Source organism: Dermacentor silvarum, chromosome 1, assembly GCF_013339745.2.
Source record: "Dermacentor silvarum isolate Dsil-2018 chromosome 1, BIME_Dsil_1.4, whole genome shotgun sequence".
Classification (NCBI taxonomy): domain Eukaryota; kingdom Metazoa; phylum Arthropoda; class Arachnida; order Ixodida; family Ixodidae; genus Dermacentor; species Dermacentor silvarum.
The window spans coordinates 178,683,863-178,708,159 of record NC_051154.1 but is presented as its reverse complement, the minus strand read 5'-3'; the positions used below and the strand labels follow the sequence as shown (position 1 = coordinate 178,708,159).

The following is a 24,297-nucleotide window of genomic DNA, read 5'->3' as shown; positions in this document are numbered from 1 at the left end:
AACAAATATCCCTATCACTCGTTCCAAGATTTGCTGACCTGTTCCCGCCTTTTCTTTACAGTCTACGACACCTTACGTGTTTCACATCAAGGAGAACTTAAACCGCGGTTTCCCCGTTGGCAAAGTAACAGCGATAGACCAAGACGTCGGCGAGAATGCCATGGTCTACTATTACATTATCGGTGAGGCTCCTGCGGAGTAATTCGTTTTCTACAAGCAGTATTCTCCATTTGCTTTGCGACTTGCGGCTTAGAGTGGAAAAAGCACTTTACGCACCTGCAAGCGTGTCATAACCAAAGCAGGTCGTTGGAAAGCGGAGTTCGTAATGAATTTTGTAAGTTGCAACATACTTCAGATAAGGTCATAGGAGTGGAGGTAAACGTACAGTCTATCAGCTTCAGAAAACAGAGCAGAAAAATAATTCACCGACGATTACGATACTCCCTAATGCGAAATTTGAGTGCAGCTCTACACGTGTTTTGATTTCGTGATATATTGGCTGGCACGGACAATCTCTCGTGCGGCACGTTGCAAACGGAGCAAAGTCTGGCGCGACTGCCTCGCTAATCATGAGATCGCGAGAAGCAGTGCGTGGGTAACGCATGGGCGCGATTCACAGCCACCACAGACAGACCTCCAAGACAATGCGCGCTACTCTGGCGCCATCTCATAGCTATCATCGCCGTAGTGCGCATCTTGCGCGCCACTATGCTCTTCTCCTCACAGTTTCGCCATACCCTCCTCCGCTTTCCTCCTCGCGCTCTCTTCTCTCTCGCCGCTTTTTTCATCCCCGGCTGCGCTCGTTCGCTCGGTTACGAGTGACAGCGCCGACGCCAACACTCGCCGCAGGAACAGGCGCCTAAGAGCTGCGCTCTATAACACATTGGCGTCCCTCATGTCCACAGTACGCGCATCTTCGTAGAGTGAAAATGCGCATTTTTTTCTTTTTGGACGCGGATTCTTTTTCGTATATTGCTATGTGTGCAAGATCCTAGCAACAGTTTCTCAATAATGGTGCTGCTTGTGTTTTACGCAGATGGTAATTGGGACATGCAGTTCACGATTGACAAGATGCAGGGAATTATCTACTCAAATGCCTCGTTTGACCGAGAGACCAAAGACCTGTTTGAACTGGTGGTGAAAGCTTCCAGCAACCCTGATTACCTAGTATACGCGGTAAGAGTGTGTCACGTAGCACTGAAATTGGACAGCACGGTGCACACGTTTGCCTGACGTGCTCTTCTTCCATTACAGAGGCAAGCTGATGGCCTCCCGCCCAGCATCCGCAGCTACAGCGAGTCTGATAGAACGGTGGCCCTCGTCAATGTTCACGTTGATGACGTCAACGATAACGCGCCCGTTTTTATAAATGCCCCGTACTACGCAGGTAATGTGAAAATCTAGAACTGCTTCTCATTTGGGTATCCTCCGAGCTAACGAAAAACCATATTTTGTGCAACTAGACAGCCCAGCGTACACATGCACCTCCCTGCGCCAATTACGAGTACAGTAACAGACTTTCCGCGTACAGAAGGGAAGAACAACGACAGTGCTGAAGAGACCTTTATAGCAGGTTTTTGTACCATCATTTCTTTTAATTGCGAGAGCAATTAATATGGACATTCCAAGCACATTTCTGCTGTCGGCGTCGCCGTGAGGTTCCGTATAAACTACAACGGCGATAAAATCATCGCCGCGCGCTGTACACTGTGTGTGCGAGTGAAAGTATGCATACGAGGGTGAGCCGGCAATTGCGGCTCAATGTAGCGGACGCGAGGGAGGAAGGCAGGCCGGAAGCGCGCGGTCTTCTTTTGTGCGCGAGGCACAGGGGCGAGGCGACGGAGAGGGAGGGGGGGGGGGGTGCATTCCGCTCTGTCGGCTGCTGCTCACGGAGCGGCCGCGCGGGCATCGTATCTTGAAAGCGATCTGCGATGTGGGCAAAGTGCGCGCCCGTGCGGGCATCATCTTCAAAGCGATCTGCGATAGGGACAAATTGCATGCGCCGAGTGCCAGTAGCTTCGTATGCGCTGTACTTTCTATGTTTAGTTCGCGTTGAAGCGAGACGAAAGACAGCGCGAAGGTCAATTTGCCCGCTGCTGCTGGCGTGCTTTCTCACTCCAGCATTTTCACAGCAAGTTTCCACGGTCATCGAGCGAGATGCATGCATGTTTACCTGTGCGCGTGTGACACCATGCTTGTCTATTTAGTTAGTAAGTGAATGTTTACAACTCCATGTGGCCCATTAAACTACTATCCTTGCTTCGTATAGCTCTCTACTAAATTGCTATCGCAATCGATGCTTCGACTTTCGGGCGAAACTGTGACTTTTTCCTTTAAGCTGCGTGTTCAATGTAGTTGTGAAGCACCATCAAAGCATAGGCTGATTTTTTTGCATCATTATGATGAGACTTTTTCAATCATGTACTGCGGATGCAACATACCCAGTGTGCCTGTTGTGCTTTATGGCACAACAGACGCAGTGCTTATAGAGGTATCGTTGGCGTGCAGCTCCGGCACTTGAGCTGCAAATTCCGTGACCTTGATCTAAAACGCGTCTGAAATTTTGGTAGCGATGGCAATGCATAAATTAAAAAACAACAATATCCGGAAACCCATTCACGCGTGGCTTAAAGGGAAACAATTCATGCACTGAGCTTACATCATAAGCGCAAAAACATTTTTTCAAAGAACCAGGGCCCGTATACACAAAACGTCCTTACGCTGCAAATATCCGTAAGCGCAGATGCCAGCCAATTGTAATGTCGGACTTACTATTAGCGAAGGCAGCTTGGCAATGACAAAAATCACTTAAAGAACGAAAAGCGTTGTGAATTTGGCCCCAGGATTTCTAGACGATAGAGTGCTTTCAATTGCTTGAATAATCAGTCCTTGCTGGTGTGCTCTCAACACTGCTTTAAGAGGTAAAGTTTTCAGCCAAGGTTCATGAATCTAGCTCTTTAATGGACACCGTTGAATGGCCTCGATGTATATACTTCCCGGTTCTCGAATTTTATTTCCCTCTGCAACTATGATTGAGCCTTCGAAGAAACCACGATTTCGCTGTGCCACTGCGTCCATTGGGCGCGAGGAAAGGGGAGCAGCAGGTCAGAGGCGTCAAACATGGCAACATTCCGTTACAGGACTGCGCTTCACCGCCGTAGAAGGGGACACGGTATTCACCGTGCGGGCCCGGGACCCAGACGAAGAGCCGTCGGACGGCGCGGCCATCGCATACCGCATTGAGCACGTGACGCTGTTCCTGCCGGGCTCGACAGGAGGCATCCGGCCCATACCAGCATCGTTCAATGTGTCCGCTGACGGTCGTGTGTGCGCTACACACCCCATGGCCCAGTACAGCCAGGCGCGCTTCACCGTCGCCCTCGAAGCCAAGGAGACAGCGCCTCCGCACCGTGCTGCCCGCACCACACTGAAGGTGAGCGTGCACCTGCGGATAACACGGAATACGCTCCACACTGCACGGAGGCTGGTTCCATATTTTCTGTATTCTGGAACAACATGTTTCTTGAGTACAGCGTGTAGCCTTCTTCGATTGCCTAGACTAGTAGGAAGCGGACGTGACGAAAGGAACTTCTGAGCAAGTACACTCGAGAAGGAAGCTCAAAGGAAGGGGGGGTTGCTAACATAACGTTATGCCATCAAAAGCGACGTAACATTAAATATGACCTTCACACTACACTGAAGAAAGTTGCGCCGGAAATGATTGTTTCAGAATTCCACCCTTCATTGGAATATGAGCCTCAGCCCTCCAATATATGGTTGATGTGTTGTGTAAATGACGCGAAAGGGGCCCTCTTTGCTGCCGCTGACTGAGACAACTTGATCACTATACCTAGCCTCGACCATGCTCGGTCTACATGGAGATGGTGCCTCAGTTTATAGTACCGCGTCTCAGCTATCGAGGCCCTGTAGTACAAGCCAAGGTCCCATAGGGCATTGGTGGGCGCTGCTGTCCACCTTCTTTTCTTTGCTTCTTTTTTTTTTATTGCGATAGCAATCACTATACGGTGTCTCTAGGCGCGATGTCGCCGTTGGCGTCGTCGTGCTGTCCGGCTGCAGTCGGCGCATGGGCTGACTCTTTGAGCACGGAGGGTTAGAGGTTCTCCAGAGATGCGGGGTGCATTTGGCTGCAAAACGACGAAGCGAAGTGGATGCACTGCCAACGCTCCCACTCAATCGCTTCGGCGTTGGAACCAGGCCAGCATTCTGCCTTCCGCTACTGGCATGATCGTTGTACGCAGGCATACTATAAACACACTAGTATTCCTGCTGAGCTGCTCTGTATGCACTGGTCTGAGCGGAACCGACAGTAAACATCAAACTAACATTGTGTAAAAGTTCACTGGGTACTAGCTAACACCGACAGTGTCCCGTCAATATCAATCTCTTGCACCACCAAGGTGCGACGCCTGCAACGCCACTGGCAGCTCTCCTAAGCACGCCAGCGTTGTGAAATGTCTGGTAGCTGCCAGGGTGCTGTTCCTTCCGCCAAGCGGTAGTTGCGTTTTGTGCTGAGTTGCGCCAACATGTCAATCGATGTCAATGCGTTGCTCTTCGAGCAATACTGCCAATTTTTTAAAATTCATTTTACCCAAGAAGCGTACGTCAAACCGCAATATCCGCGCCATAGACGTTCTCCACAAACCTCCCAACGACGCGCCACACAAATAAGCAAACGTCTATGGAGAAAAGAAGAAGATAGGAGGGAGCATACTGCAACGTGATTGAAGCCGAGTGTGGTAGCCCAACAGGTGGTGAAAACGTCAGAGCGCACGGTAGGTTTTAATACTCCCGGTTGATTTTTTTCCATTACCCATTTGAAACCATTTGAAACTCTTCAAATAAACAAAAATAAAACCAAGGGAAAAAAAAAACAAGGAAAAAGATTGTTTTTCCTTCCTCCATGTGAGCAGCTGCCAGCAGAGCGCGCACAGAATTAAAACTACCGGTAACGAAACGTCTCGGCAAATCTCGATTCTCCGTGATCTCGACGCAATTAAGAGATCACGTGTTGGGCCACCACTGCTGGCTACACGGAGCATTCGCTTGCCAAGGCTGGCTGCGTGACGTAATGCTCCCTCCTATATTTTTCTTTCCTCCATGCAAACCTCACTTCATAATAATTATTGCAAACGTGACAAAAAAAAAACAAGAAAGAAAGAAAGAAAGAAAGAAGTTTTAGACTGTCACAAGTCTTATAACTTATACTGCAAGATCCACAGACGTTGAAGACTGACAGATTCCAAAGTTCGGTGTTTTCTGAAAATCAATATTGAAAAAGCGTGTCAATGGACCGCGACATGCGAGCACTGCAAACCTGACTTTATGAACTTAAGGCCACCTGCATAAAATAAGCGCTCATGTGTAGCCTTTGATCGCTCATTTGCAGCTGTCAAATAAATTTTTTTCAAGACGTACTCAAAGCAGGAGCCCATAACTCTGTCCAATATCTTCATGCAGGACATGAGACGAAAGTACTCAGTAGAGTGCAAGGAGCACATTTACATAGGGATCTGAAAGTACTCATTGTTACGTACTTGTTTATCAGCTCCATAAGGCGAGTGGAACTTACACTGCTGAAAGATCTTCTTCTTTCTGGGGTTTTACATGCCAAAACCAGTTCTGATTATGAGGCACGCCGTAGTGAAGGGCTCCGGATTAATTCTGACCACCTGAGGTTCTTTAACGTGCACTACAACGCAAGCACACGGGCGTTTATGCATTTCGCCTCCATCAAAATGTGGCCGCCGCGGCCAGGATTTGATCCCGTGACCTCGTGCTCAGCAGCGCAACACCTTAGCTAACTGAGCCACCGCGGCGGGTACTGCGGAAAGATGGGCGAGTTGGTTACCGGAATGGTGGAACATATTGCATATTAGCTGCGCTAAATGGACTAGACAATGAACACATCTCCAGCACCCATCTGGTCATCTCATTCTCATTGTCCCATACATTACGCGCTGCTATTATGTTACAGAGGCTGGTTGGCGCATATGCAGCACACAAACAGAAAAGGAAGCCATTAGCGATACCCGTGTTTCTTCCTGCTTTCCGTTTTCTTTTTTATCAGCTTTCGTCACATTCACTGCACCCCTCTACATGCACACACAAGCATACGCAGAATATTTGTCATTTTGAAGGGTACTATATAACTGTGCATATTTGTTTTTATTGCGATAGCAATTATATGGATACTTCAACCGAATTTCTGCCGTCGGTGTCGCCGTGAGGTTCCGTATAGATTCCAAGGGCGATAAAATTGTCGCCACGCGCTGTATGCGTGAGCAAAAGCGCGCGGGGGACGCATGCTATCATGGAGAGCGAACGCATGGAGAGTGAACGCATGGCGGAAAGCAAACGCGACCGTCGCGCGAAAGGCCGTTGGGGTATGGGAGGGAGGGAGGCGGGGCGACGCTGTGCTCCAGCACCAAAGACGTATCTTGCAACCGGGCGTAAGGGGAACTTGCCACTCAATCTCCCACGCGAAAGCAAGAAAGTGGGAAGGCAGTGCGGGGAAGGAGGGGGGGGGGGGCAGCTTCTCCTCTGCCCACAACTTCTCCTTTGCACTTTGCCCGGCAGTGGCGGTCGCCCCGCACCGTCTCTTATCTCCACACGGCTCTGACCTTCGTATGCGCTGTGCATTCGCCGCTCAGTTTCCATTGAAGCTGACAACGCGCGAACCTTCGCACGCTGCAGCGGCTACGCTTGCTGCCAGCGTTTTGACAGTGGTTGTCTGCAGTCATTCAGTGTGATCTATTCATGTTTGCTTGTGTGTAATCTATTCATGTTTGCTTGTGTGCGCTGACACCACGCTTGTTAATTCAGTTAGTAAGCAAATGTGTCCAAGTTTATGCAGGCGATAAAACTACTATCCCTACTCCGAATAGCTCTCTGCTAATTTGCTATCGCAATTGATGCTTTGCCTTTCGGGCAAAACTGCGACTTTTTTCAACAACTGGAAAAACCCCCAAACACTGTTTGTTCTAGAACAGTTTCTAGAACAGGTAGAACAGGTTCTAGAACACAGAGTACAGCATTGTCCCGTCCGCAAAGTACTACATGCTCATGGATTATATGTAGATCTAAAGAATGCAGCAAGCCGACAAATATAGAAGAGAATTCAAATTCTGGGGAAATTGCATGCCACAACCACGATTTGATTATGAGGCACGCCCTAACAGAATTCACTGCTCATACCCGTTATTAGCGTCATTTTTCTTCAATAAAATCACTACTACTTTTTATACCATTTTGTTTTTTTATTCTACACACCACAATGTAACATTACAGTGCCTAACCTCTCTCTAACTTTTTCCCAAAGGTGTGGATCTACGAGCCCGAACAACTAGTGCGCGTAATAATCGCCCAGCCTCCGGAGGAAGTGTACAGGGATCAAAGAAGTGTCGTAACGTAAGGCCATTTTACTGAACCAGCAGTGGCTCTACATCTGTGAACCTGGTTTAAAGCAAAGATACTTTCCTCCTGCTTTTTCCTTCTTCCCAGTGTCCTTTCGAACGCCACTGGAGGAACTGTGGTGATTGACAAGCTGAAATATCACGTGAATGACAAGGGAAAGCTCGTCAAGTCTTGGTGAGTACTACAAAAATACACTTACTAAGTATTAGCACCTATTATGCTTCCCCCAGCTGTCTTGATCCCTCCAACTACAAAAGTAAAGAAGCAAATAGAATTATTATGCATAAGTTGGTGTCTTTGTGCCGTTGAAACAGGATAGTACCGCTTGAGTTTAAATGAAGGAAGGTACCGGCGTCCATTTTTATTTTCCTCCAGTCTCACTTGGTATACCATTCGCAGTAACCAAGAAAGTAAATAATTAAATTATTTCAGTGTTTGTTATGCGATGTTAATTTATGAGTTTTTCCTGCTGCAGGACTGACTTGCACATTCACGTTCTTGACAAAAACGACCGTGTTATTCACACGCCAGAAGTTCTGGACGCAGTTGACTCCAACATCAAGCTTGTCCGGTTCCAAAACCCCGAGTTGCAAATCCACAATGTTCTTGTGAGTAAATGCGTTTTTTTTTTTTTTTGCATTGCTACCCTTTGCAGTTGGTATAGACTGCGTCTTATAGCAGCTGGTTTCGCTAGGTAATAAACATTTATATTAAGTACCATGATACGTGTATGCCGTATCCTTATCAGGATTATTTGGCCGGAAAGACAGCGACTGAAGAGAGAGGAGTTTGCAAAAAGTGACCACAGGACAGGGGACGGATTTATGAAGATTTCTGTTGGTAACATATGACAAACATCTTTGTGTTCGTCTTGTTCACCGCCATGATAAGATAGCACCCGCTCTCATGAAGCGTTATAGCGTGAAAGGAACTTCGTGAATACGAGCCCAACTAGTGTTAAATGTATAATTTAATATTACAGCTTTTGGTGCTTATGGTTGAATTGTTCAGATGGAGGCACGAATAATCCTAGGTGCAATCGTCTTTCAAAATTGTTAAATCGCGGAGTTACTTCAGAATAGATGTCGTTAAAGAAGGCCCTCTCCGCTTCATTACGCAACCTGGATCACGACATATGCCACCGTCAGTGTGACGATGGCCGGCACGTCGAAGTAGGGTGTAACTGTAGAGAGCGTTGAACATATCGTGTTCCCCTGTGAATCATGGTAAGAAAGGGGGGTGGTGGGAAAGACACTTTTATTTTCATTTTTTTTTAAACACTGGCTTTCTTGGCCAGTGGTGAAGAGAGAAATGGAACTGGTAGAGCTCTGGTAGAGAAAATGGCAACAAAACTGCTGCTCATACATCTGCAACAACGGCGACGACAACAGCAATGCTTTACCGCATCACAATGTGCCCAAAAAAGTAACAGTTAACACTTTCGTTCAGGCTGAAAGAAAACAATAAACATGGCAGACCCTCACTTCCAATCGTTCGCTGTCTATATCGTTCGGCTGTCCCATCGTCATCGTGCGCTGGATGTCTCACAAGCTACAAGTGTGCGTCCTCTTCCGCCTCGCTGTACGCGTCATCTTGCTCGCCCTACTCGCGCTGTGCTTCCAAATGATTACTCAACATACCTACAAAATTTTAGGTTTCTTAAGCTCCACTGAAAAGGCGGCACTTGGACAAGTCCCGCTAGACTAGATCCACCTGCATCCAACAACATCCTCCTCCTCCTTCGCCCGTCTCGTTTGAGGAGGAGCCTTGAAGTGATATTTGAAATTTTTAATCAGCAGCTAGGCATAATCAGTCACTCTATAAAGACTTGCGCAATTATTCTGTCAGATAATACATTTACCTAAGGAGTTAACTATTCACAGCTATTACCCTGTATTGAATGTACTCCTGACCAAATAATAGTTGCAAACTCCAAAACAAACCTAAACCTGCAGTTCTGAAAAGAATCCCCCCAAATCATACCGCACATCTTCCTCCTACTATATTTGTCCGCTTTCATAAGTTGTACGCCGCATGTCACTCGTAGTTTACACACAGACTACATGATGTGATGTACATGATGTGTGTGTGTGTGTGTGTGTGTGTGTGTGTGTGTGCGTGTGTGCATGTCTGCGCATGATGCAAAATTTTGCATTTGGTTGACGTGTGTGTTTTTCTCTCAATTTTATTATTACCCTTTTCATATTCACTTTATTTGGAAATGCAGAAGCGTTGAAGTGGCCGAGCACGGCACTTTTGAATAAACATTTCTTGAGATATATTTCTCTGTGGTGCAGCCAGCCCGAGTTGGCATCAGCAAACAAGAGTTCGATTTGGCCTTGGCTGTGCTGATCGCGATGCTGGTGGTGATATTTGTCGGTGTCGTGACCATGATGGTCTGTTGTACCTGCTTGAAGTCGTGGTAAGCTGAACGCCTTCCTCTTCTGCCTGCACCTTTCTGTTTTAATGGTTAATTTAATGGCTAAACTCTGCTTAACACAGAGACACTTCTTTTGCTATTTTGCTCATGCGAAAACTGCCTCCCTTATGTACGGGATTTTGGTATGTTTGCATGTGCTGAACTTCCCTGCGAAATTGCTCGTGCGACTTAACGGGAACTAATAAAACCCGGTTTGCAGAATGACGCCAGGATGGCTAAAGCTGTTTGATACATTTTGATCAATTAATAAGTTTCGATCTAAAAAATTTTGCGAGAACAACTTCTGGACTGTTTTATGTTTGTCTTTATAACGCAAGTCTAACGACCCTGGGCAGTACAGTAAACGTGCCTTTCAACAAGAAAATGACAGCCGTTGCGATCCGCGTATGGGAGAATTAGAATTCCACAGGTGTTGCCATATCTTGATATCACCGCACTAAATAGCTACATGCGAAGCGCTCTCACAACATACCTTACAAATAATCATAAATTAGCGCATGTGTAGATAATCTTTAGCTAAACAAACAAAGTGAATGCTACAACTGTGATAAAACTACATACTTGAGCCATTTGGTAAAATCTATGTCACAGCCCAGTAGCGCAGGCTTGACAAGGACACAAATAAATTATTATACGCACATTATATGTAGTCTAGTTTGTGATGCAGCACACAGAATGCTTCTGTTTCTGAACTTCGTTTCAATTTCAAAACTCTTGTTTTCAGGTATGCCTATAAAGCAAAGGAAGCTTTAGGTACGTACAAAATAGCGTTCAGTTCTGGTGTCCAAGTTTTAAAAAAGAAGATACGACATGTCTTACATTTTGTTTATATGCAGTACGGCACGATGAAAGCCCCCCAGTGACCACTACGTAAGCATTCTTTCATTGTGTACATACTTAACAGGAAACAGGGTAACCGTATTGACACTTCTAATATCAGCAAATCTCTCTTTCTTTCTCTCTTCTTTTTTTTTTCTTTTTCTATTTTTCAGAGAGAACCCACTGTGGACAGAACAGTAAGTTCTGTGCAGTTTCTGCTGTCTCTCCTGCAGTGAACTGAGATTTATTTTCCGCTTTGTCTTATTTCGTTGCATCGCTTTGCGCGTGTCAGACTTTCTCTTTCATGCTTCTTTTTTTTTCTTATTATTTTTTCTTTAACCCGCTCCTGTAGGAAGCTCAAGATCTATGAAGAACAGGTGAGTACCTTCGTCTTACATTCTTTTCAAGAGCGTGAGCCCATTGTGCCCCCCCCCCCCCCTTTCTGCACACCACAACAACCCTGCAAACTCGTACGCGCCCGGCAGGAGCTGAGCATGAGCGTGGCGCCTGACAACTTGGTGACCACAGAGGCGGACATCGCCGCCTTCAGCTTCAACGACGACACAAGCAGCGCCGTGTATGCCACGCTGCGGCGCAACAGTGTCAGTCACGTGGGTGCCGAGTCACGCAACGGCTACTCAACCCTCACAAGCCACCGGCCCACGGCCTCGTCGCGCAGGCAGCGCGAGCCGGATGCCTCAGACGTGAGCATGATTTCCGCTCACTCCCTCACGCACCCCTTCTCCACCGCCATACAGTGCCGCCATGAGCCACTGCACAGTAGCAAAGTGGCGGCGGTCAGTAGGAAATTAAAACTGGTGGGAAAAGGCTAAGTTAGATAATCGGTATATACATGAGAAAAAACATCTAGTGCCTGTACACAGAAGCCGGTTAGCAACAAATACACACAACTTAAGTCTGCAGTCAAGACCTGCCCACGCCCTCATAACTGCCAGCTACTGTTCCTCCGCGAAGCTGCAATTAGTTCGTACTTCAAGCTTTCCCCGTTACGTAAATAAGGCGATAACCACAAAAATTGAATTATAAGCACGTAATTTTATAGGTTTTTACTGGTCTATTATAGTGGAACGTGCAAATAAGAGAAGTACAGTAATATCCAGTACGACATATTTAAAAAGGTTGCATAACGACAATTTTGTTTGCTTCTGTTAAAGTGAGCTCACTTCTGTCATTGGCCGGTGGAGTAACACAACCCTGCGCGGTCCATGTGCCTTTGTTACCAACTGCTGTTTTTTAAAGTTGTATCCTGCTATAAACGTGTATAAATTAGGTCAAAATCACGCTTCCCTACGTGTATGTGGTTCACTTTCTATTTTTAGGTTTTCTTTCTATTTCAAATTAATGGGTACACTCTGAGAAAAATCAGTTGACCTAGTACCACTGGTGCAAGTGGCCATTTCACTATTTGGCAACAAATTAGTCACTCAATCGACCGATCCAGTAGTCCAACAGGAATGCTGTAGCTCAGCAGAATATTTGCTTCTGTACAGCCCTCACAAAGATAGTCTGTCATAAAAGTCTAATGCTCAACGTCTTCGATCCACAACGTGCCACCTTGTGCGCATTCACTGGCATTCAGCTACAATGGCCTCTAATTTGCTGCCAACGAACCGTACACTCTTCGCCGAGAGCGGGCCCTTGCTTCGGTGACACACTGCGCATACGTAACTTGGTGCTGTCAGGGAAAACACGTAGAAGGCAGGCGATGAGATGATGAGCAAAACGAGAACAAGGTGAAAGCCAGCAGCCAACGTTTCAACAAATCCACTTGTCGAAACGTTGGCTCCTGCTTTCACCTTGTTCTTGTTTTGCTCATCCTCTTGGTGCTGCAGTAAGGTCGCATAACCATATCTGTTCCCGCTTGTTGCCTGACGGCATCAATATTACTGCAGATTTGCAGATCGTGTAAATTAAGCATGGTACAGTTTTATTTTTTAAATCAGAGATAGCAGTTATAAAATTGACTATATATATATATATGTGCAGTGAAATACACGTGCATATGAAGCATTTTATTGACGTTTCAGCTGGGGTCCAGCCTTCGTCAGATGGGAGGCTATATATATATAGGGTGTCCCAACTATCATGCATCAAGATTTTTAAATATGCAAATGCCACGTAGCAGGACAGAACCAAGGTAATGGTGTTTGCCGTCGCTCGGATATACTCAGATTATTTATTGCATACAACCTAATTACATAATTAGTCTATATAATCAACTTCTCAAATATTATAATTAGATTAAAAGTGTCGATGAGAAAACTGTAGAGCAACATGAAAAACTCCCGGTACTGCTTTGTGTTACTCAACACGTCCTACATAAGTGTTTTTCCAAGCGTGAAAGAAGTCCGCGAATACATGCAGCATTGTCGCGCAACTGGCCGCTTGAGGCACTTAGCGTGTATTCATGGGCAGGGGCGTAGCCAGAAATTTCTTTCGGGGGGGGTTAACCGGCCCGATCGGGGGGGGGGGGGGGCAAGCTTCTGCTTTCCTCTACGTTATGTGATCGATAATAAATATCGGTAGTTTAAGCAGACATTATACATGTATATCAAAGACATATGGGATCGCCCCCCCCTCGCGTGTGCTTGTGAAGAAATTAAGTAAAAAGTAAAGTAAGCTCAGTAAATACAGTAAGTGCGACAGGTACAGTGGGCGTTTGGAGCAACGGTTTCTCGTCGCGCCGCTGAATGGACCAGTCTTCGAAAACGCATCATTGAGATGACCCGTACGATCGGAGAAGACATCATTAATTGTTAATTTCCGTTAAGCGTAGATGGCGTCGTCCTCGTCAGGGCGAAGTGCGTTTCACAAGTCAAGGACGGCTATACGCGTAAAAATGCACGTGTGACCAGGCTATACCTACTCCCATAGCAATAGCTTGTTCGCTGCGTCTTTGCGCTAGAAAACTTAAATACGCGCAAAAACGCGTAAGGCTTTTTTTTTTCTTTCGAAGCTTTCGTCGCCCTGCTCCCTCATACGAGAGGGTTGCATTTCCTGCGGCAAGTGCATGGGCCGCTGTGTCTTCCGCTGTGTGCGAGCGTGCAGCCGTCATTTGCCTTTACGTCAACACATTCAGAATTGTACAGAATATTTAACCGCACAGCATAGATATGGCATGTGTACGCATTTTAAGTAGTGCGTACAACTCATTTCTGCTTCACTTACGCCGGTGCAAACAGGAAGCGGCCTTGTACCTCACAGAATCTCGACTGGTTGGTGTACTAGTGATGCAGGAATGAACTCCGGTCTTGTTCAGTGCATAGTGCACATAATAAATTTCTCAGGACGCGTGAACTCCGACGAGAACTCTCAGGGCCTGCAACAAGAGTTTACTTACGCTGTACTGCGACAGCAGTAATTCATGCTTGTCGGCTGTCTGTTTCGTGTATTCTGTTGCGAGTCGGTGGAATTTCACTGCTGTCATCAACCCCTTCGTGTGTACATTGCTGGTTTGGGATTCCACAACAAAACAGCAACTACCAGCCTTCCGTAATTGCTGGTTTGGGATTCAACAACACAACAGTAATTACCAGCCTTCCATATGGGCGCAATCGCAAACAAGAGACGTTTCTCAGATCCTGCGCGAGCGCGGCCTAACCGGCACCTGAAGGGAAGCGGCGGAAATGTATACCGGAGATTTCGACCACCTGGGGTCTTTAACGTGCACCTAAATCTAGGTAAACGGGCCTCGAGCGTTTTCGCCGTCATCTAAAATGCGGCTGCCGCATTTGTTGCTTCAGAATGCGGCCGCCACATTCTTGCCCAAAACTTCACAGAGTGTCAAAGCCTTGACAAACACCGTGACAGTTTTTTCCATATGCAGACATGATTCGCTGTAAATTACCAACCCAAACGGAAGCGCCCAGGAATGAAATTGTGATAGTAGCACCGGTTTCATGAATTATGTCAGCGCGAAGCGACGAGAAAAAAGGGTGGGTAAGTGGGGGGGGGGGTTGAACCCCTCCAACTCCCCCCCCCCCCTGGCTACGCCCCTGTTCATGGGCTTCTTTCACGCTCAGAAAATACTTTCATGTAGCACATATTAAGAAACAGAAAGCTGTACCGGGAGTTCTTCATGTTGCTCTACAATTTTCTTATTGACACTTAGATAGTTAGGACAGTATTTCTCGAGTTAGATAATTAATTACAATTACCTAATTAAATATCAGTAACGAAAAAGTTGCTGGCAGCTACTCCACTGTACTGGAAACAATATGCACTAAGCTTTCTTCGAGTAACGCAATTGCTCTTTTTTTAAACCTTGGTGCGTGATACTTGGGACACCCTTCATATACAGGGTGTTTCAGCTAACACTTTCAAAAATTATTAAAGGTTGCCTGTGGCAGATAGCACAATTCTAGTTGACGAGTTGGTCTACTCGAAGCTAAAATGCATACTCGACTAATTAACAAAAATTCACTCATCAAGTTTTCTACTAATTACCTTATGGCCCATATTGTGATTTACAAATTCTAGCCGTGGAGTTCGCAAGGCTGATCCACTTGGAACGAATTCTTGGTTCCAAGTGGATTCTTGGCTTGTCTATGCTTTTCTTTTTTAGTGGGCGGTCAAAAACTATTTTACAGCTAGGTCCCGTAGGCATAAAGAAAGGAAAGATTTTTTTACCCCCCGGCCTGGAGGAAGGCCCTTGTGCCCGTGAGTGTCATAACAGTGTTAGTCTGGTCCCTTATTTATTATTCGATACGAATGCACGAACATTGGCCTAACAGGAATGCTTTCGAGCCAAGCTAAGACATGCAAATGCTTTATCAGCATGAGCTGTGTTGCGTTATCGTTGCATTTCCTGTATGGTGTCTAGAAACAATAGTTGTGCCTTGCAGTCTTTGTACACTTTTGCTCCGCTGTTCACTGTGGTTGAAGCCAAGGGAGCGACTTTAGCGTTGAACTAGGGTTAAGGTTGTTTCCATCGACCTTCGTATAGACTTCCGTCTGTCAATTTTCATGACCTGGCCAGGTTTTTGACAAATTCCCCGACTTTTCCAGATGGGTTGAAATTCCCTGACAATTCCAGGTTAGTAGACACCCTGATTATTTAAAAGCATAACACGACGTTTTGTTAAGGAACTAACTGGAATGCCAATGCATTTCTCCGCAATGTTCGGGACTTAATATCTCGAAACTGGTGTCATCCTGAGAATTTGTTCCAAGTTTCTCCACCTTGCGAACTCCACGGCTAGAATTCGTCAATTGCAATATGGGCCATAAGGTAATTAGTTAAAAAGTGAATTTTTATTAATTTGCCAATTATGCATCTCAATTTTTTGGGCGAGTAATGTCTGCCTCTACGAGTAGACCAGCTCATGAACTAGAATTGTGCTATCTGCTGCAGGCAACCTTTAAAAATTTTTGCAAGTGTGTGCTGAAACACCCTGTATATGTCTGGCCGAACTTATCTGAAACAATGAGAGATCACTGGCGGGACGTGATCGCTTTCAAGGCTGAGCACTTAGGCACAGCTTCTTTCTTGTGCTTTGCAGAGCCACGAGTACCATGAGCTGCACTCCAGCGATGCCCGTCCCACCGGCGACAGCACTCCGTTCAGCACGTTCAGGCCCACGGGGAAGAACACGCCAACGACAGAAGGGAGGCTCTTCCAAGAAGCGAGCTCCTCTCATAAAAGCAACGAGCCTGTTCTAGTGGCCGAGCTCTTATAGGACAATATATTTATTCTTAAGGCTGGCGATGACGCCGTCACCCATCCTCTGGTAGCGACGCTTTGCTGACGAAATCCAGCAACCGCATCTGCTTCATCTTCTCTTTTTGTGTGGATCTGTGTGTGAAAGTGTGCGTGCGCGCTTGCAAGTGTTCGCTGTTATCAGCCAGAGGTGAACAATTCCGGTGCTTTGTGCGTAATCACAAGCGTGAGAAATCTTGGCACGAAGAGTGAGCGGAACGTTCGTCTGTGTCCTCATCCTGCGACACTCGTCTTTTGGCCAAATCAAGTATAGAGAAAAAGCAAGAGGACTTACCGAGGAAGATTACTCAGCGCTGTCGCATCGCTCGACGCTGAGCAATTTTTTCCTTCATGTGCCAGTTGGGAGACCTACTTCAGAGCCCACATTTTTTTTTTCTTCTACATGACACCTTTGCAAAGGACACCCACCAGAGATCGTCGGGTGCTTTTGATGGCAGCCTTCTCTGTTCATTGCTTCATGAATAAGCGTTTCCTCCTATAATATCAGCTAGCGTGCCATGCTCGCAAGTGTGTTCATCAAGCATCAAAGCCAAAATATCAATGAACAAGGAGTGTGCGAAACAAGCATAGGTGAACCTTAATAAAAAAACGAAATCGCTTTTCTCCTACAGGTTTTTCGTGGCTACGGTACAGATACTACATGTGTAACGCCCGCATTCACTTTTCAGCCTCCTGCTGACTTCATTGTAACGATCGCTCAAGGGTCTACTGTATCTCCAGAAAACAGATGTATACCCAGTTTAGTATTAATATTCAGTATAGATTTACGCTGAACGGCTAAGGTCATTAGTCAAATTGCAATCTTGGCATCAATACTTACTGGAACAGGCGTACATCATGCGCAAGGATGTTATCGGCAAAAACTTACGACAGTGTGGCTAATCGGCTAAAGAACATTGTTGGGCATTTCATTAACTGCTTTAAAACACGTGATTGCATTGCATATTTAAAATTTGTAATAAACCATTCTGTAGTTCTCACAATGCGCTTCAATATATCTATCGCTAATGTTTGCATTGGCCTTGCCTAATCACACACCAAAGATGCAACACGTTTGCTGCTAGCTATAGGTGCTTTCACTATGTTACATGCGGTTTACTCAAACTTTTTGTTTTAAATTTCGTCTAACTTCACACCTCCTTGCAATTAAGATACCCCTGCCCACACAGAGTAGCTGTAAAGAGGGAATTAGCACAAAGACCACCACTTTTTGTAAATGACTATGCCACGACTAAAAGGTTGCACAATATATCCATACACACGCAGGCTGATGTAGCAAGTTACAGGCACATTACTGCGTGTAAGACAGATTTACACATACGAAGGTTCTGCATGTGCAGGTACGAAGATGTACAAAGGCATATATTAAAGCATCCAAGTAGGCCCCGATATATGTAATTTTTTTTCTTTCTGTCCCGGTCCGCTATTCGTTGTTTCCCTCCAACGTGCATAAAACATGTGTTACCAACAGAAGCCACGAACCAGCAACAAATTCCAGGTTGCATGCATTCCGCGCCATGCATCAGCTTATTTGTGTATTGTGCCAATAAAAACGTAGATAAAACATTTCTTGCCAAATCGGAAGTGTCTTCTTTCCATGTGAAGTTGCATGGTTGCATACTAAAAGACAGCTTCAACTTGCCCACTTACTGGCTATTTATTCTCCTTTGCCAGAATGCCTTCGCTGTGTTCCCTAATAGACAACAACCTTCAAACCATCTTGCTCACAACACTTTCAAAAAGTGTAACCTGTCATAGAGAGAGGAAAGGCAGGGATGTTAAGAAGAAGCAAATCTCCGGTTTGTACCCTGCACGTGGGATGGGGAAAAAGGGGGTCAGAAGGAAGGGAGTAGAGGGGGAGAGAGAGAAATCAAGTACTAAAAGCGTTCAGCGAGTCCTGTAGATCGCAAAAAGCACAATGATTTAAGTCTTCTCATTAGATTTAGAATCAAGTCTACGTTGGAAGATTGTCTCTCCCGATGGAGGTCAGTCATCGAGCTTGTTGAGAATGGTAGTAATTAGGTGAACATCTTTGTGCGCTATACTGAGAACATGCTGGCACAAAATAAAATGACAGGAGCTCTTATGTTATCCCTAAGACGATTTGAAGGCGAAAGCCCAAGTGCCGATGCATTAAAGACCGGCCCCCTTAATTCGCTTAGCCATCCACCTTACTCATCCTAATTCACTTACTCATAGAAGACGATGACGGTGACCCACACACCATCAAAATTGTTGCGTGAACGTTTACATACAGGTAAGACATACGAAGGTATGAGCCATTGATGATGAACGCACACCATCAAAATTGTTGCATGAGCGTTTGCATAAGGTAAGACATATGGGGGTATAAGCCACTGATAATGATAGTTTTTTTACCTTTCGTGCTGTCGTTTTCGCTCAAAAACTTTGAAGGTCGACTGAACGATGAGACATCATCATCAGCCTATATTTATGTCCACTGCAGGACAAAGGCCTCTCCCTGTAATCTCCAATTACCCCTGTCTTGCGTTAGCTGATTCCAATTTACACCTGCAAATTTTTAACTTCATCATCCCACCTAGTTCTCTGCCATCCTCAACTGCGCCTCCCTTCTCTTGGTATCCATTCTGTAACTCTAATGGTCCACCGGTTGGTTATCCATTCTACGCATTACATGGCCTGCCCAGCTCCATTTTTTTCCTGTTAGTGTCAACCAGAATATCGGCTATCTCCGTTTGCTCTCTGATCCACACCGCTCTCTTTGTCTCTTAACGTTATGCCTAACATTTTTCGTTCCATCGCTCTTTATGCGGTCCTTAACTTGTTCTCAAGATTCTTTGTTAACCTCCAAGTTTCTGCCCCATATGTTAGCACCGGTAGAATGCAGTAATTGTACACTTTTCTTTTCAACGACAGTGGTAAGCTCCCAATCAGGATTTGGTAATGCCTACCGTATGCATTCCAACCCAATATTATTCTTCTGTAGATTTCCTTCTCATGATCAGGGTCCCCTGCGAGTAATTGACCTAGATAAACATACCCCTTTACAGACTCTAGAGGTTGACTGGCGATCCTGAATTCTTGTTCCCTTGCGAGGCTATTCAACATTATCTTTGTTTCCTGCACATTCATCTTCAACCCCACCCTTACACTTTCTCGGTTAAGGTCCTCAATCATTTGTTTAATTCCTCCCCATTGTTGCTGAATAGGACAATGTCATCTCCAAACTGAAGGTTGCCGAGATATTCGCTGTTGATCCTCACTCCTAAGCTTTCCCAGTATAATGGCTTGAATACTTCTTCAAAGCATGCAGTGAATAGCATTGGAGAGATTGTGTCTCCTTGCCTGACCCCTTTCTTGATAGGTAACTTTGTTTTTCTTGTGGAGAACCAAGGTAGCTGTGGAATCTTGGTAGATAGTTGCCAAGATATTCACGTATGCCCCCTGTACTCCTTGTTTACACAATGCCCCTATGACTGCTGGTATCTCCATTGAATCAAATGCCTTTTCATAATCTATGAAAGTCATATGGAGAGGTTGATTGTACTCCACAGATTTCTCGATTACCTGATTGATGACATGGATATGATCCATCATAAATATCCCTTCCTGAAGCCAGCCCGTTCTCTTGGTTAACTGAAGTCAAGTGTTGCCCTGATTCTAATGGAAATTATCCTTGGTGAACATTTTATACAATACTAAAAGCAAGCTAATGGGTCTATAATTCTTCAATTCTTTAACGTCTCCCTTCTTATAGATTAGTATAATGTTGGCGTTCTAGCAGCTCTCTGGTACACTTGAAGTCGTGAGGCATTGCGTATAAAGGCAATAAGACATCTTTCACCTTAATTATAAATTCTGGGGTTTCATATGCTAAAACCACAATACGATTATGAGGCACACCGTAGTGGGAGACTCGAGGTTAATTTTGATCACCTGGGGTTCTTTAACGTGCTCCCAATACACATATTTTTACAGCGAAGCTGTATATGGCTAGGACATGTCCGGGAACAAAAACTATCATCATCAGCAATGGCTCGAGCATAGTTGTCTTCTTCCACAGCTCGTTTGCACCCCTCGGCACAACCGCATGAACACCGTGCCACTGCTCGCGCATTGGTCGTCGTCTTCTTCCACAGCTGGCTCTGTTTCACATCTGCTCGAACGTATTTTCCTGTATAGCACACACACGCATGTGCGCAATGTCATACGTTTCTAGGTATTGTGTAGTCCCAGATGTACATTTTTGAGCACATGCAACATGTACATGCAACAGGCAAACCTGAAAACCCAAGGAAATGTTCTAGTTGTTACGGACTTGTTCGCCTTTGAATTTATGCTGACAGTACATTGCTCACGGAATGAAATCCGGCAAGAAAACTTAAGAACACTCTATATGTGCAATTACTCAAGAGTACCATGTCATGTTGCTACGAATGTGGTCACTAAACCTGATACAAACTCTAAGTGAACAAACGAAAATTACGCTGAGGTCACAAGAACTGCACACAGTTGAAATGATAGTGTGCGCATGTTAGCCCTAAACTGACACATTTCGTTCCACAATTTTGTGTTAACGACATGCACTGAACGAAACTTCTCAATGAAAATGAGAGAGTGAAACTTAACCACACCATGAAATTGGAAGACTATGTGGATACCCATGATACCAAGTCACTCAGCAGGTTAAATGCTGAATGCCATCTACCTGCTGGAAAGATCTGCTTCTGGCAAATATAGTGTCAATATGTATGAGAACTAAGTATTTTTAAACTGGTAAGAAACGTCTGCACTGACAAATTTAATTTCTGTTCCACAATAAAGTTTTGTTTGTGGGCTTTAATGGTTCTTTCAAAATAACGAAGCTGACCACACACCGTAATGATCAAAGTGACAAGCCAGACAACAAGTTCTTCAACAGCACAGGCAAAAAAAAAAAAAAAAGCAAGACACCTCATGATAATATTAGAGGCAAAGCAACTCGTAAATATAACTTTATTTCACTATAACAGCACTTTGATGCAAACACCCAGTAACATCTGATGAAGTCCATTACTCTTTGGTTCATATTTAAAAATGCGCAGTGCTAGCAAAGCCCACTACCGAATGAAGAGCACTTAAGTACAACGTACCACAGCCAAAAACAAAAGTGCACTGTAAAATACTGAAATGCAGAGATGGCATTTTCGGCTAAGTGCTGAAGTCAGAAGGAGGCTTTAAATCCACACCATGAAATTCACTGAACCTTTACCTGCTACACTGTCAACAGTGCCAAGTTCATCCAATTGGAATTACCTGACATGAAACTATTATAAGCATGTGCATGTGAACAAAAACTTATATGCAATAAAAAAAAAATTCAATAATCACTGCAAGAAAAAAAATTATAAAGTAAGTGTCAGGAGAGCAAGCTGAAAAAAATAAAAAAGCTGGCCAACCACTCGTCCACCCCCCCCCCCCTCCTCCTCCTCCACTTCCAGAAAAGCAAATAAGACTAGGAGAAATGTATAAACCCTAGAAAGCAAAATGGCAGTGTTTCAGCAGATGTAAAACACATATGGTGCCTCAAGAGCATTAACTGATTGACATTAACATTGAGGTTAACTCGCATACAAGCATGGCAGGTCCTGTATCACACTGAGGAGAAATAAGTCTTCCCAGGTAACACGTATTAAGTTGTGCAGACATTAGAAAATTGGTAGATTTCATTTGTTTTTATTACAAACCTGTAATTTATCTAGGAAGTAGCTGTAGAAAATTGTGTACAAAAAGTTGTTCAAGTAACTATACCATAGCTGGCAGGCCTTGCATGGCGTGTCTGTTGCTAGCACTTGCAGAAACAACTCAACCTCTACTTATGTTGGAAGTTGTACAGAGAGCCAAATTCAGTTCACATTACATTGCTGTCACCAAAAACAAACTAAACACAGACAACTCTGGAATCAATATGAAGTCATTCAAAAGGCAACGTGAGTGATAAAAAATGCTCCAACTCCACTTCGAATTGTTGCCTTATGTTACGAGAAAAATGGCAGAGGACACCATTTCATTTTTTAAAGGCTTGTTTTCGCATATATGTGCAGATCTAACAACTCATTAAAAAAATGCAACATTCAAAAAGACAGAGAGACAAGAAAAAGAGAACAAACCCAAGCAGTCCATAGCAAGCTGCCTGTACAACGGTGCTTCAACCAGCTCCTTGGAATTCCTGGCCAGTTTCACAATGCACCACCACGTGAACATATCACACACACACACACACACACACACACACACACGCCAGCAAACACACAGTCAAGAAAAAGAAAGTCCTGAAGAGTGTCATGTGATCGTCCTTCCATCATGTTCTGCTCCCACAGCAGTCCCAGTCTATAAGGTACTGCACTTTCCCGTCCATGGAAATGCGTCTGGCCAGTACACTGAAGCGGCCCTTTTCACCACTGGCAGCCTCCATACTGCGAAGAGACTCCTTCCACCGCAATGATCCCCGGCCTGAGATGCTGCAATCTACATCTGAGCTGCCAGTGCTGGTTGTGGCACTAGTGCTGCTAGTAGCACCAGAGCTGGCTGTGGTACTAGAAGTGGTTGCACTACCAGTACTGGTTGTACAGGTGCTGCTCATACTGCTACAGTCTTCAGAGTCTGTGTCAGCAGCACCAAAAAACTGCCTCCGCTGGGAACCACGCAACTTGAGCTTAGCTGGCTTGAGTGGCACTGGCAATGTGCGCTTTTTTGGGGGCCTCCCAGGCCTTGGCCTTGGCAGAGGAGGCGGTGGGAAGAGCACCTTATCACGGAATGGATGGTTGCCACCATGAAAATCTCGCAGAGGTGGTATGAAGGCGTCCAAGAAAGTGCTCCCCTCTCCAGTACCTGAACTCACAGCTTCCTCGTCGCTGGCAAATGGATCACGTGGGATCTTACAATTGTGAACTTGTGCCTTGTTTCTGCCTAGGCCATTGGACAACTTGCTGGAATGGCTGGCATTGTTCTAAAAGAGGGCAAATAACAACATCAGTAAAAGCTACTACTTACAGCCTCACATGCATGAAAAACTCATCTGGAAGAAAAGTTACAACTGTGCGATGCGGCAATACAATGTGCTTGTAACTTAATTTAGCAAAATCTTCAGCAAAAATTGACAACTGATCCCTATACAGTTAAACCTCGATACAACGAAGTCGGTAAAACCGGCAAGTTTCTTCGTTGTTTTGACATTGTGTTGAAATTCCACCTTTTATGCAAATGAATACAGTCGCCTATGAATTTTCTTTACACGAAAGGGGCCGCAAATGTTTCCTAATTATCAGGCAGTCAGAAAAAGAAAGTTTTAATCAGAAAAGTAATTGGCAAAAGATACAGTTTCTTGCTGTGTCAATGACATCTTCACATCTGCAGTACAAAGCGAACCTAGCCACGCTTTCGGGTTCGCTCTGCCCGGGCAGTTGATAGTGTTGCCCCCAGTGGGACGACGCTACTCATGGGAATCGCTGGCAGCGGTGAGCGAATTCGTCGTCTGTCTCTCACTTCAATGCGTTTCCGAAACTCGAGATTACGCAACCTCCAGTTAAACAAACAGGAGGACAGCTCACATTGTGACACACCATCTCGGTATGCCCACTCTTTGCAAATGTGGCAGATTATCTCTAAAATAGGGCGGACGAGCTGTGCATGTGCTCAGCCATGCGCAGCCACGGCTGCGCGTGGAAAAGAGATGCCAGCTAACCTGCCCCCCACTTTATCCCCCCCCCCTCCCCTCGCACTCGATCGCCTTACCGCCAGCTCAGCCCCTCGCCCCTTTCCTCTTGCTCACTTGGGAAGACAGCGCTTATCAAGCCACCAAGGATGGTGGCTTGATAAGCGCTGATAAGCTTTCAGTTGCACC

The 24,297-nt window shown here is 45.3% G+C and overlaps 2 protein-coding genes across 6 annotated transcripts in view; one reads left to right on the top strand and one right to left on the bottom strand.

Moving 5' to 3' along the window:
- LOC119436458 (cadherin-87A) overlaps nucleotides 1–17,997 on the top strand; it is a 152,783-nt gene extending 134,786 nt beyond the window's left edge. The window contains exons 32-45 of the mRNA XM_037703311.2: nucleotides 62–182; nucleotides 1,037–1,176; nucleotides 1,255–1,387; nucleotides 3,141–3,433; nucleotides 7,340–7,428; nucleotides 7,522–7,608; nucleotides 7,910–8,042; nucleotides 9,732–9,856; nucleotides 10,599–10,627; nucleotides 10,711–10,744; nucleotides 10,867–10,890; nucleotides 11,046–11,070; nucleotides 11,179–11,397; nucleotides 16,216–17,997. Of these exons, the coding sequence (XP_037559239.1) occupies nucleotides 62–182; nucleotides 1,037–1,176; nucleotides 1,255–1,387; nucleotides 3,141–3,433; nucleotides 7,340–7,428; nucleotides 7,522–7,608; nucleotides 7,910–8,042; nucleotides 9,732–9,856; nucleotides 10,599–10,627; nucleotides 10,711–10,744; nucleotides 10,867–10,890; nucleotides 11,046–11,070; nucleotides 11,179–11,397; nucleotides 16,216–16,392 (1,629 nt within the window). The 3' untranslated portion in view covers nucleotides 16,393–17,997. The remainder of the gene's footprint in view (nucleotides 1–61; nucleotides 183–1,036; nucleotides 1,177–1,254; nucleotides 1,388–3,140; nucleotides 3,434–7,339; nucleotides 7,429–7,521; nucleotides 7,609–7,909; nucleotides 8,043–9,731; nucleotides 9,857–10,598; nucleotides 10,628–10,710; nucleotides 10,745–10,866; nucleotides 10,891–11,045; nucleotides 11,071–11,178; nucleotides 11,398–16,215) is intronic.
- A 3,395-nt stretch (nucleotides 17,998–21,392) lies between these two features.
- Nucleotides 21,393–24,297, bottom strand: part of LOC119436460 (PHD finger protein 19-like) — a 127,255-nt gene continuing 124,350 nt past the window's right edge. For all 5 annotated transcript variants that reach the window (XM_049657930.1, XM_049657923.1, XM_037703312.2 and 2 more), the window contains one exon: nucleotides 21,393–23,403. In XM_049657930.1, coding sequence (XP_049513887.1) covers nucleotides 22,756–23,403 — 648 coding nt within the window. In that variant the 3' untranslated portion in view covers nucleotides 21,393–22,755. The remainder of the gene's footprint in view (nucleotides 23,404–24,297) is intronic.